Source organism: Molothrus ater, chromosome 6, assembly GCF_012460135.2.
Source record: "Molothrus ater isolate BHLD 08-10-18 breed brown headed cowbird chromosome 6, BPBGC_Mater_1.1, whole genome shotgun sequence".
Taxonomy (NCBI): domain Eukaryota; kingdom Metazoa; phylum Chordata; class Aves; order Passeriformes; family Icteridae; genus Molothrus; species Molothrus ater.
The window spans coordinates 38,647,004-38,661,470 of NC_050483.2; the positions used below are offsets into that span (position 1 = coordinate 38,647,004).

Sequence of the window (14,467 nt, forward strand, 5' to 3'; positions counted from 1 at the left end):
AGATATTATTTAAGGGGAAACAATACTTAAGTGCTACATTTAACAAGAGCCATGGACAGCTCATATTTTTTAAAGTATAAAAATTAATTGTCCTGCTTACACCAAAGTGTATATTGTATCACAGGATTGCTGCACAGGGTTTTGTGTTAATGCCATACAGGGACCTCAGATACTCCATGCACTACAAAGGAAAAGTGAGTTGATATATATCACTGGCTGCAGATGGGTTGGGTTGTAGGTTAAAAAGTTTTTCGCAAGTTGTCTGCATTTTCCCTTAATGTCTGTCTTTTACAGTAGTGCTTTGTTTCTGAGCGTGACCACCACCAGGACAGCTTGGTTCAGTGCAAACACTGTCTCTTTCAGCCAGAACATTCCTAACATTAGCTTCCTTTTTTTTCTCTCCTCTCCCTCTCCCCTGCCCCCTCTCAGGTTGGAAAGGCTGGTGGACGTCCTGAGGAAGAAGGTTGGAGCAGGGACCATTAGGACCGTGATCTGATTGAAAGCTGTAGTCTAAGGAAGCTTTCACATCTGGTGACCAGGCTGCTTCATTCAGCACTGTGTAAACACTGAAGCCTTAACTTAGCAAACAGTTGTTAGAAGTGGGACACTCCAGCGACATTCCAAGCTGAGATAAAATCAAATCATAAATGTTTAACTACTTTGCTGCTGAGTTCTGTGATTTGTTAAAATGTTTCACTGCAAACATGTGTTTGTTTTTAACCAAATGCATTGTGGCACACTGTATTGTGAAAAATTATGTAGATGCTTATTTTAACAGTCTGTCCTCTCCATGTTAGACTATAGTCTGCTGTAAGGCATAGAATTTTTAGATACTGCAGGCTTCAGGTTCAAAATGCTGCAAAGCAGTTTCAAGATTTAAATCCCTTATTTTATTTGTGAGGCTGCAAATAGTCCAGTATTTGTATGTTAAATGTATTAATTGATAAAGTAGGTTGACATTCAAGAAATATCTCTGGCTGGTATAGTGGATATTTTTTCTTCCTTACTCATAGCCCATTGAATTGCAGGTAGTAACTGTGGCTACATCAAAGGGCAGGATAAATGCATACCTTTATACAACAGTTGAATAGCTTCTGCTAGTACATGGCATTTTCAGTGTACATTAAAAAGAAATTTACATTTAGGTTTCACTGGAAGTACAGCTTAAAAAATTGCAACATGAAAGCCTTGTGACATTGTACAGTATCTCAGACAGTGGAAAAAGTTTCCTGTATTGTTTTTAGTCACTCCTCTGTCCTTTTAAATGAGGGAAAAGCTCTCAGATTTCAGAAAACACCTTATAAATTAAAGAGTCACCTTTTCAGTGTTTGCCTCTTCTCGTCCCATTCCTACAAGACTCTGATTGCCCTGCAGTGCAGGAGTACCATCCAGGTTGGGTTTGAGGCTAAACTGCCAATCCTCAGCTTTTTGTACACATGAAGTGCCCTAGGACTAAAAGGCTGAAGCACAGAATCATACAGGGAGGGGAGAAACTGAGGGCTGAGGAGGAAACTTTGGGGTACACAGACATTATAGACTCTAAGATACATTACAGTTGAACTTAGAGTTATGTTTGTGATTCCACCATCTCCCGGTATGAACAGTCAAGCCCGTACTCATATAATCCTGCTCAAGAAAGCAGCTGTAATCTCTGAGAACCCCAATTCAATAAAGAATCTCAGCAGCCAGCTGGGCTTTACTGTCTCCTCAGGGGCAGCCAACTCAGGCAAGGTGGATGTAGCTCCTGAGGCTTACACTTCTTCTGCTTTGCTTTGTGTTTAATGTTGTTAACATGGTTTTACTTCTTAATGCTTGCTTGTTCAGATGTTGTGATGGTGCAGTCTATCTGGAGAAAATGAAATTTTAATTTTAGGTGTAGGTGTAGAGAGAAACATTTTAATGTCTGTTTTTTTCTTTCAAACACTTAAACCTTCTTCAGCTGCAGACTTAAGCCCCTCCTAGTTTCAGTTGACCAAACCTAACCTCTTGCAGGGAGATAAGTAGCATCCCTCCAAGCCACGTTTACCCAAGTCACTTCTAGAAACTTCTGAAGTGCTCCTTTTTGACCTTTGGTCAATCCTAAGATAGCCAGTGAGTCTGGAGCCTCTCCCCCACACCTATTCAGTGGGAAGAAATTTTAATGCTTCCAAACCAGAGGATTGCCACCCCCCAGATTCCAGCCCCTTCACCGTCTCCCGTGTGCTGCTGTTCAGCTCTTTGGGTGACTCAACAGCTCTTTGTCCTACTGTCCTCACTGAGCTTTGTGCACAAAGTGGATGACAAGATCTCCTGAGCAGTCAGTGCTATTGAACCACTTCTGCTGTAAGGAGGTAGTGAGAAAGAAATAAAGACAAAAATGTAAAGACTACCATGCCGTGCTAGACCAAAGCCCAAGGACTACCTTTGGCAATAACAAATAGAAGATGCCTAGGAGAGGGTAAAAAGTCAGGCCAGCTCTAGTGGCCACTCTCCCAACTGGTGTCCCAGCAGTTTGTTAGTTAAAGGCTTTCTAAGCCAGAGATGTTGTCTTTGTATTTAGCAGCATTTTTTCATGACCTGTTTTTTAATCCATTAAAATTGTTTGTATCTACTTGTTCCTTTCACAAGGTCTTATGTAGTTAATGATGCATTGAGTGAAAAAATACTTCCTTTTCTCTTATGAACCAGCTCTATTCATTTGCTATCAGCTAGTTTTTGTACGTGAGAAATGGTGAGGAACCATTCCCTGTTCATATTTCCATGTCCCATGTGATTTTACATATTTGGTGTCATTTCCCCCACTCTCTCTTTTCCAGAGAGAATCCCTAGTCTCATTTAAAGGATCTGTCCCGTGTTTTTAATTGGCCTTGTCATACTAATCTGGTTTTTTTTTCCAGCTCTGCAGTGTTTTTACCAAGATGCAATGTGTTTTGTGCCTAGTGTTCAAGATATAGACAAAATGTGACTTTAATGGTTGTCACAATGATATTGTCTGTTTTATCTCTGCTGTTTGTAACCATTTTTAGCATTGGACTTGTCATTTGTGACAGATTATTTATTGGTATTAATATTTCTGTAGCAAAATGACTACTCTAGATCTCCTTCCTCAGTTGTAATGTTCAGAGTTCATTGTAGCCTGTATGAAGACAGAACTGTTTTCTGAATAACCCAGGATATATGGGTACTGAATGTCACCTGTTGATTTAGCATTCCCTACTGACCATGAGCTCTTATTCCATCTCTTCTCACAGCTCCTCTTTAATACTCAAGTAGCAAAGTATCAGCAGCATCTCCAAGCTGAATATGGTGATATGAAATACTGCCATCTTCAAATTAGCCCCCTCTTCAAGGTGATTTCTTAGTTAAGTTAAACATGGCCTCTGGGACAAAGATCCGTGTAAGGCAATAAGGTATCTTTTCCTTCACTGTGAGAATGAAATATTTTTTCTTAAACATTGTTTTAATTTCACTTTGAAGTACTTATTTCTCAGTGTAAAAGTATTAGTTACTGCTTGGCAGCTTTTATGAGGAAGTTGTTTGCTACTTTGAAAATGCAAGTTTACTAAATCAGGGCTAGTGCTCCACGCATGAATGTGCTGAGTTCCTCCTTCCCCTTGGAGTGTCAAAAGCTCCTCACCTTTCCCCAAGTTTTTCTGTGTCCAAGTGAATAATCTTGTGAATGCAGGCTTCCTACAGCCAGACTGTATGACCTCCAGCCTCTTGTGTCCATTGGCTTTGTTTGGGAAAGTAGGATGGGCCATGCAAAAGCCATCTAGCAGGCTTGATGTCAGACACATCTGATTGCAGGTAATACTTGATTCGGTAAAATTAAGTTATAGTTATGCTCCATAATTTTCCTTTCGACACATTATACCCAAGGTGAAAAAATAGTTCCTGACTCTGTCTTTTGTCTTGCACCAAGCAGCCTGGAATTCAGTGATAATTTAGGTTAGGGTGTTTTGTCATAAATTACAGATGTGGATAAATGTATTTTATTTGTAATTAAATCAGATGTGTTGATTTTTAAAATTCAGCTGGAAATATTTTTATTCTTTGGAAAGGACCATGGGAAATTTGCTATGTTGAGAGTAGAAAGATTCAAAACCAGTTGAGTTCTCCCTCTTCCTTGCTAACAACCTGGTGTGTGGTCTTTGGCAAATTCCTTAGTGACTGTCATTAAAGGTATGCAGTCCCTGAAGAGGTTCCTGGGCTCCTCCAGGGTGTTTGCAAAAGTATCTATGTGGTTAATGTCAAAACACTTTCACTTCTTCACCTGCTGAAGTGAACAGCATAAATCACATAGGTCTAGTAGGGGAAGCCCAGCCTTTAGTGCCCTCAGCAGAACTTCTGGTCCTGTTGAGCCCAGCCTAACTTTAGCCTCTCAGTGTAATGAGGGCAGGAAATCTGCTCTGGTCACTAGAAAGAGGTGATAATGACAACATGGGTTAATGGGCTTATCATATGCTTTATTCATTGAGAACTGATTGATGCCTGTGCAGAGCTCTGAAAGTGAAATGAAGCCTGCTCCCATACAGCAGACAAATGCAATTGTCACTTCTGTCCTAATATATGTGAGAAAGATGAGATTGCATCCAATTATATACCAGGAGTAGCAATTCATTTCCCTCCTGATGGAAAAACAGTTCATGATAAAAGGTGGCTCACCATAGGTGCATCTTACAGTGACAGCTGTAATTACTGGTCAAATTAGGGTCCCCGCTGTCTTGAATAGAACAGAGATATTCAGAAATGTTCTTCCCCTGTGAGATTTTGTGTCTTTCTCTTGATGATCCTGCAGCACGTTATGCATTGGGAGCCATTTCTGGTATATGGCAGGGTAAAATATGTAAATAGCATCATGTTGGCTCGGGATAAGAGCATTATTAATGCTTTTCAGCACTGTAATTATATTCCTAGTAAGCCTTCCCTAAGCCCTCACTAATTAACAATATTGTGACAAATCAACTTTAACAGAAAAGAACTGTGGACCTTTAGTCTTTTAGTACTATTTTTCATGCAGCCCACAGCTGAAAACTGGTGACATGGCTTTCTGCACTTGTGTTGAGGAAAACTGCTGATACTGAAAAGTTTAAAGCCAGCTCAGTCTTGTTAGTGGAGTCCTATAGCTGAATTCTGTTTTGTTCCTCTTTAAATGCATTAATGGCAAAGTAAAATTCATTAGTTAATCATTAATGTTAAGGAATATTAAAACTGTTTTTATAAAGAAGCTATCGTATTGAAATGGTTTGTTGATGTCAGTATGTTGTCATATGCATGTTTATTTATTTGTTTATTCCAAATCAGGAACATTTTACAAAACTGATTTCATATATAGTCTTACCAGGTATTGTAACATCTTTAATCCATGTACACAAATGAATTTACCATCCAAATGTCAGGATTTCTCTGTGCCTTCATTTCTTTCAATTAGAATAAGCCTGTTGGTTTTGTTGAGTTTTCTTCTTCTTAACTTCTGCTGCTGAAGATTTGCTCCCATGCAAGAATCAGCTGTGAGGCACATGAAATCAGTGCTGGGCAGTTTCCCTTGCTGCGATCGCAGCCTTTCATGGGCTGACTCTTATCGCTGTAACATTTCACATCAGGTCTGCACAACTGGACTTTCTCTGTTTGTTCTTCTCATGCATTGGTAAATAAAATGTATTCACAAGTTCAAAAAGACAAAGTGGTGTTCTCATATTAGGTCGATTATAAGTCAGCTGTTGAGCTTCAGTGTTCTAAACATTTCATTCTTCAGTTTTGTTGGGAGCCCACGCGTTCTGGGAGGCTTTTAAACAAATACTTGAAATGGTTGAAAGATTTACATTGCCAGTGCCTAGCTAAATATGTAGTCTTTAGAAAAGACATGGTTTATTTTGGCACCATTTGACAAACTCAAATATTTTAAACATTTGTTAAGTTTGAGCTTGCACATTTGAACTAAAAGTTTGCATTCCAAAATTGCATCTCAGGTTACCTGTCTCTCTCTCTTTTGTATTTTATAATCCTTTTATTAAAATAGTCTACAAAAGAAGTTGGGTACAGAATGTGTTTTTTATTGTTAATTATAAAATATTGTCATTAAAAATAAATTTTAAGGTAACATGTACCTGGTAACTCTATTCAACTAAATGTCAGAAATACAAAGCCAGAAGTGTTTTCAGCATTTAGAATTTTATGTTGGTAGCCAAGACTTCATTGTAAAATTAATGGAGCACAGTAATAGTGGAACCAAATCCTGCAGTGCTTTTCTCTTAGTCCTATTATGTACTGTGATGAGTAAGTACTGACTTTGCTGGTGAGTGCAAAGCCAGGCAATAAAGAAAATAGACTGAAAAGCTATGAAATAGAACAGCTTGAGGAAAAGGAAAAGCAGTTTTTTACTTGGAATTGGTTTTCTTTTCCTTCCTTTGTCAGAAAGGAGGAGCAAGGGCAATGTTTAGTCCAATTGAAAAAAGTCAAAATGAAGCAAAAAAAAAAAAAAAACCAAAAAAAAACACAAAAGAAAACCAAAAAAACAAAAAACACAAAACCCCAAAAAAAACCAGCCTCCAAAAGAACACCACTTTTATTTTCCTGGAAGTTTTAACCTGAAACTTGTACTGAAATGTAAAATGTTGAGAATTGATTCATTGAAATCACCATATTTTGTTCAAAACCTGCCAGTCCCTGTTCAGGAGTGCTGAGCACAGTGTTACAGCTGTGTCTGCTCTGGCGTGCTGCCCAGGCAGTTGCCAGCTGCAGAGGGTCACTCTCCTTTCTGAGAAGCTCTCATCAGGGGCAGTTGGGCAGTTCCCTCATGGTGACCTTGGGCCAAAAGTCCACACAGTGCCACGTTGACAGAAGTTCACCATGGTTTGAACAGCTTCTGAACATGATAGATGCAGATCCATTTCCATATGGTAAAACAGAAATAGAACCAATAGAATTGGTCACAACTGGTTCCCAGTGGCCATGAAAGGAAAAGGTTAGGATTGCCCTTGCAGGATACATGACATAAATTTGTGATGATTGATACTCTCACATGAATATGCACGCTACATGTCACACACTCTTTAAAAATATATTGGTTTCCCAAAGAATTCAAAGGATGGAAACAGTTTTATTTGTTCATTAATAAGTATTAACAGAACTGATTTCAGTAACAAACCTATAAGAAAAGTCAAAACATTAAGATGCAAAAATGAAAAGCTACTTTGGTAGTACTCTATTGTCTGAAGCCACAGGACTTTGTTCATGATTATTTGGCTCACTGATGTGGTGCCCCTATTTCACTGTTCATGATTATTTGGCTCACTGATGTGGTGCCCCTATTTCACAGGTTTTGTGATCAAGGAGATAAACATCTCAAAAATCAATCTATGAGAAATGAGGCTACTGGAGTGGATGTATGTCTAAGTGGATGTAGCTATCAATTTAGATGTACTCTTTAGAATCAAGATTTCACATATGTCTCAGTAAAATCAAAAAGTTTATTCATTTCTTCATTAGAAATAAAATAACAAGTAGTATGGTCTTCATCAATACATGCTCATAGCACTAAAATCATCCCATTTGGTACTTTAATAGGGTATATAAAATTAATAAGGCTTTGTGTCTTCTACTTTAGACAGAGAGCATTTTCCCTCACCCTAAAAATCTTCTAGTGTTTGAAGTACAAGATAATAATTAAATTTTGAGCAGAACACCAAAAAGAATTGGGTGAAGTCCAAATATGCATTTGTGGAAGTTTTCCCTGCTTCAGACATAGAAGAGGAGAAAAATTTGTTAAAATGAGTGACAGAAATACTTTGCTATGCTTACATATGGAGTTTTAAAACTTCACAGAAATCAAAGCAAGACACAGCTGTTTAATATTTGAAAGTAGATGTCTCAATAGGGTAAAGTTGGTATGTCAGCAAAAGGCTAGGAACTTATTTGAAATTTGGGTTTTTTTCATTTTTTCACTAAATTTGTGTTTGATAGAACAAGCTACCTTGGTTCTAAATTTCAAATAAAACATTTCTAATTAACACTTACCTGTTTTGGTCAGTAGATAATCAGTATGAAAATCGCCAGTGTCCCCTCTACTTCTGTTGTCCTATTGCTAAGGTTTACTCAATATAAACAGGACACTAAAAAGTTGTATTTAAATACTAAATATTGAGTTATATTTAGTAGGATCTGAACCCTTCTACAATTTTCATCAGTAAATCTCAGAACACATTTAAAAGAAAATTTAATAGTATTTTGTCCCTAAGTTGGCAGAAGTGCCCAAATGAGCCTTTGGCTACATGACTGGCCAGAGGTGGGGCAGCTCTGTGTAGGAAGGCAGTGAAAAACAGCTTGAGGGGCTGCAGCCTTTTCAGTGGACCAGGCTGATGACCACTAGGAATGTCTGGAAGATCTAGTCCTTGCTAGTTTACAGCTCTCAGGGATTCATTCTCAGCTGTCCAAGATAATCAGTTTCCACTGTATGAATAAAAGCAAGGGCCCTGTCTATAGCAAAGTTGTCATTTGGTGCCATTTATTTATTCAGTAGTTGCTTTAAGACAAGCTATAAAGTCATATTGGCAACCAATTTTGGAATCTTGTAGTCCTTAACACAAATAGTATCCCTGCTGGACTGCTTTGGGAGCTAATATTTGGCTGCTGTGCCAAAAATCTGGAAAAATCTCTGGAACTGTGTACCTCTTCCATAGGCTATACTGGAGAGTCAACAAAACTGAATTGTACCATCCTAATTCACTTTGAGTTTTTGCTCTTGTGAATTGCAGCAATGTTCAGCTGTGCAGAAGGGAGTGTGGCTCCGTTGGAGACAAAGAGGAACCTGCGGAGTTTCAGGGCATCTGTAGATACAAGTGAAAATGAATGGATTTCTGGGGGATCTGTCATGAAGAGTGGAGCTCAGAAAGGTTAGTGTGGTCTTAGGGCCAGACTGTTCCCACAAGGGATATCATCCTGTGGGGACAGCTGTGTTGTGTGCAGTAATTGGGCTGAAGCAGCAGCACAATGAAGGCAGTGGTGTCTCTTCTGCTGGCTAGACAACCCACATTCCCCCTTCCCCACAGGTCCAGGATTCCTTGCCTGGTGCACATACACGCACTGCCAAGACAGACATCCTCACTTGGGCCTTTAGACCATCTCACTGCTTGGGCCCAGACATCTCCTGTACTAATGTTTTTCCCTAATTCAACAGGTCCCCATGAAAGGCAGCCAGATAAGTATTGATCAGCCCAGCTGTGGCCAAGAGGGGTGGTGCTGTACGTGCCGGTCAAGTGGGCAAAGGGAAAGAGAGGTCAGGACAGAAAAGGAGGGAGGAAAGGTAAAGGTGACTGTGCTTTGCAAAACTTTGTAGGGTCTTGAGATTCTGTCTGGCTGTGTGGTCCCAGCAGACAGGGAACCACTGGCCTGCATTTCCACAGAGAACTGGAAGCCAGTCTTTAATACCATACCCAGGCTTGCCAACAACCAAGGCCTGACTGTGCCCAATGTCATCGCTGATTTACACGGGCAATCAAGTCTCAGCCTAAGTCATTCACAGAATCTGCTTGTTGGACTACTTTCAGTGTTTCTATACATGCTTGCTAGAGTGAGAAACCTATCACAGATGCGTGAACCAGGGCTGTGCTCAGCTGGCAGCTGCACTTCTGCTGGAAGAGCTGAGACTAAGTCTGGATTACCAGGTCAGGCAGTGCAGGAGAAGCAGACCCCTAGAGCTGGAAGATGGCATGTAGCCCCCACAGCCAACTGCTGTACCTTTGGAGCTGGCTCCACAGAAATCCCGGGTTGGGCTGCCTGGTGGCAGGCAGTAGAATCACGTCTCTCAGTTTTGTGTCATTTCTGTGGGATCCTGAGTGCATTGAGACTGCTCTGGGACATGAATCAAAGCACAGAAAGTGAAGCCAGATGGGAGAGTGGCTTTTAAAATACACCCTGAATATAAAGAAAACCTTACTATAGATGCATCCTGAGTAAAATTTGCCCCAAGAATTTGCTCTTCAGAGTTGTCTGTCTGCCTGGCCTTTTGCACAGAACAGGGCTTACTCCCACCCTCTGTCCCAAAAGCACTGCATTTGGGACTAACTGCACCTGTTTGTAGTATTTTGGGACTGCAGTTTACTCCCCTCCTGAGAGCCTGAAGTGCAGGAGAAGCAAGGACAAAGATGCACAAACTCACCCTGCAATGTGTTAAGCAAAGGCTTGGCTAAGGGCTGTGCTGCCAGTGCCCAGGGAAATGTGTGGTCAGTGAGAGGGACTGCTCATATCTGCACAGCTGCAGCACCAAACCTTTGAGTACAGCAACAACCACCACAGCACATACTGGAATCAAGGTCAGGAAGGTTTTGCTCTTCTTTGATCACATAATGGAGAAACTCAGCTCAATTGCTTTTCAAGCAGTTAAATGCCAGGCTTTCTCCACATTTTACCTGTCTGCTGAGGATAATTTTATTTCTTCAAAGCTCTAACATCCACTAGAGTAAGACTCTTATAAATCTGAACTACTTGTGCCTAAAGAAAATGCATTTCATCAGTGGGTGTTTTTTTTAAATCCCACAAGACTTTTCTCAATAGTCCTACATAGCAAATCCACAACTGCCTGTTGTAACAATCTACCCTGTTTTCCAGTAATGGCATTATCCTTGTAATTTTCCGCCATTGAAATCTGGTCTGCAAATGACCAGCTTTGCATGTTACGAGGTGCTTTCTCCAGAACTTCACCCTCACACAGCCTCATTTCCTGTAGAGCCAACTCTTGAGTGACCTGCTACCTACTATCTCATTAAAAGTCTGGGTTTTTTCAGTGCTATTGACATTTTATCCTCTTAGAGCTCTTCCAAAACCACCTGCTGCAGGTGTCTGACTAGGTGCTATGACTATTGCTTCCACTAGTGGTAAAGCAAGCTGAGGTCTGGCAGGCTGAACCACATATTACCCTCTTGACCCAGGATGTGTAGGAGATATACCACCACCTGTCATAGGCATGTCCTGTTCCCTCCTTCTGCCCCACCCCCTGCTTGCAAAACCTGTAAGTTATGTCTTTAGTTCCTATTCAGTTACTCTTTTACCTAAATGATTGATATACAGCACAGGTATCTAGCTAGCTGCCATGTCAATTTATGGTGATTATAATATGTGCATGTAGCATATTTCAACCCCAAAGAAAAAGTTTTTAAAAGCTTGAAAAGCTATTACACATCATAAATGTGAGAAGCACTATAGAATCAACATACAAAAAAGCAGATGGCAGGCTCCTCATTTTTTACTTACTCTTGCTTTCCTGCTGCACTTGCCCTAGGAAAGCAGGATAACAACCACAACTACATCAATTCCAGCACTCCTTGGTTTGTAACACCTAAAGTCCCAGGCCTTCAGGAACTACAAATGTGTGGGGAATTACAGATCCATGATGAAGGACTCTACAGATGATCTGTTGAACTTGTTTTCTAGTATGTCTTCTTTCAGCTTCAGACCTATGGCTCCCATTATGCTTCCTTTTCCTGAGAACTCAAAGAGCAATTTACTTCCCCAAATCCTTCCCATTTTGGTATCTGGAGACCATGAACAGATTACCATTAATCTTCTTTTGGATAAACTGAACAGGATGAGTTTCTGATACTACTTATTGCTCAGACAGTAAGGCATTTCTAATTCTTGGACATGCAGATGCTTCCCTTGTACACAACACCCTTTTCCTGCATTCAGATATGGTCTATATAGAGCTGATTTTTGTGTGCATTCCTGACTTCAAGGAGTGGGCTCGTTCTCTAAGGCACAGCATCACCCCAGCACCTTGTGCTCCCTGCCCTAGACAGCCCTTCAGAGTGTTTATTTCCATTCCTCTCTAAGAATTACTGGATGTGGAAGAGACTAGAGAGAAAACTATCTGAGGCAGAAAACAGTAATAAAAGAGTAATACAAAAAAAAAGGAAAAAAAGGTAGTAAAATAGATTTAGGAAGCTGATTTCAGTGAACTCTGCTTCATTAATACTGATGCCTACATCCTGGATTTTTGTTGCTAGACCATAAATCTTGCCCAATAGGGAAAGAAATATATCCTTGTCACAACCATCTGAAAGTCAGAGTTGCTGAAGCCAGGTAGATGTCTTGTAAGGCTGCTGAAAAAAAAAAAATCCCAAAGTTCTTGTGTAGTTAATCTTGTTGGTTTAGTTGTGTTCCATGGTGATTTTAATTATACTGTAATTTGAGCTATGTCAAAGGATGGTAAGAATAGTGGCTGGGTAGAGGTTAGTGGAATGTCAATGGAAAGAAGTGATTTGGGGGGCAGATGTGATGGGCTGGAATATAGCTGTGCTCCCAGAGTGGGGGTGAGGCTGTTCTTGGCATGAGTACGACAGGGAGGGAGCAATGCCAAGAGGCAGTTAGGGCTGGCAGGAAGGGATGACAGCTGCTGAGAAGGAAAAGTTATACTACACTGTTCATGAAAAGGGGGTGAGAAACACTGCTCTGATGCTGGTTAAGAAGGAGGAGGTCAAAAATAGGACTCAAAGATGTGGGGAAGGATATCACAGGAACAAAAAATCTGCAGAGCTGAATACTAGCACTGAGTATCCACCTTCCCTAGCAGACACTTCTCATCTGTGAGGCGGAACCCTGAATTCACTTGACTTTTGTTCTACCTGACAGCAGTCTCTGCCCTCATGGCTGGAAAAGTATCCAGCTGGTAACTTAGCTTTGGAGTCCATCAATAATTTGATCATCAGCTGCATTTGATGATCAGCTATGGCACTGATGGACTCTAAGCTACTACTGTTCAATTAAGCAATGTTTTGTGCTCTGCGACACTTAAATGTTGTTTAGGTGGACTGACAGGGAATAGCTCTGGTTTCTGACCAAAGTATTCCTAAGAATGTTAACATACTGCTTAAAATACAACCAGCACAGCTACCTTGGGCTGCACAGCCATAAGACATGTGAAGCAATCATTCTCAAGTCCCTGCTGCAGCCTTTTAATGGTAATGAGGAGCTACTGAGGGTTAATATTAGGCACTCATTGTTCTGGTAGGCCAAAATATTTTATTTTGGTAGGGGATAAGAGACAAAGTTCATAAAACAAAGGCTTGTATTTTGTGGTTTTGTGTTGTGTACAGTGTATGAGGCACATAGATCATACAGCTGAGAGGGAAATGGTCGTTTGTGCTGGCATATAACATTTTTTGATGTCTCATTTACCTTTAAAGACGAGAGCAGCCACAGGGAGGACAAATGCCCATGAGCATGGTAGAACTGACTGCTTCTCTCTGCTTAGGGAGCAGGCTATGGGAGGAGGTTCTGTGTACTCCTTTGAGAGCCAGGAACTCCCCTACAGCAAACTTGTACTATCTCACAGGATCAAGACCACAGATTTCCCCATTGATTTTCAAGAGCTCTTGTCATACCAAAGAAAAGCCAGCATTAAATGTGTGCCACCTTTGCCCCAGCACTTTGGGGAGCTCTTATCGCAGGAGAGACCACTTTCTGCTTTCAAATTTTGGGAGGACACAGAATCTGTTGTACTGTCTTACAGAGCACTGAAACATCAGCTCTAAAACAGAAAAGTAATGATGGACAGATTGCAAAATAAATTCTGTGAAGTTTGCTTCATGAAGAAGCTGATCCAGCTTTTTTTTTTCTTTTTACTTTTCTCCCCCCACTCCAAAAAAAGCAGGTCTAAGAGTAGCTACCTGGAAGCCCTGTTGCATTTTCCTTTAGTTACAGCACCAGGCTTCATAGATTTAATAGAAAAATTCATATTCTAGTTCCTTCTGTTACATACTTTCATAGATTAGATGTTTAATATACCTTTTTTACAAGGGTAAAGGTAATGATTTCTGAGCCACACAAATTAAGTATGTCGTTTCAGTAAAAATTACTTGAATTCTGTGTATTATTTCCATAATCCCTTTTCCCACTCCTGTATATCAGCATTTTTCTGTATAGACTCTGTGGCATGTAAGTGGTCTTGCTTTTACCCTAGCCATTTCTTGACAGCAGGATCAATCCTGCTCCTGCCAGGTGCTGAAACTGCTGAACTCGCTTTGGCTGAATAAAAGCTGTGGGTGCGACACCCGCAGCTCTTGGCTCCCCTCTGTGGAATGCTACATTTGTATTAACATGTATCTTTCTTTGTGATTTTTTTTTTTTTAACTGAAAATGATGGCCTTTAAAACCTCTTCCTGGAGAGAGAGAGAGAGAGAGATTGAGAGAGGGAAAAAAAAATACACTCCCCTTGGAATTTAACCTTAATTTGAACCAAGATCAGTGAAAGAAAAGCACTTTCGTGCATTGTTCACCAGCTCCACCCAGCCAGCCCCTTATCTAACCTGAGTCTCTATTGCCTATAGCTTTGTAACTTTTGCAGTAGTGCTCTCCACATGCTCTTACATGCTTTGAAACCAACCTGGAGACACTGTGACATTATAATACCAAGAAACACTAGTGATCCCATTTTGCAAATCCTTAGACTGCACAGTGCAGCAGCAGGGACTGTCCTTCCCCAGGTTTATAAAGG

General features: G+C 40.5%; 1 protein-coding gene across 1 annotated transcript in view; it reads left to right on the forward strand.

Annotated features, from left to right (window-relative positions):
* Positions 1-5,377, forward strand: part of MIPOL1 (mirror-image polydactyly 1) — a 186,844-nt gene extending 181,467 nt beyond the window's left edge. The window contains exon 15 of the mRNA XM_036384706.2: positions 430-5,377. Within this exon, the coding sequence (XP_036240599.1) occupies positions 430-496 (67 nt within the window). The 3' untranslated portion in view covers positions 497-5,377. The remainder of the gene's footprint in view (positions 1-429) is intronic.
* The last annotated feature ends 9,090 nt before the right edge of the window (positions 5,378-14,467 follow it).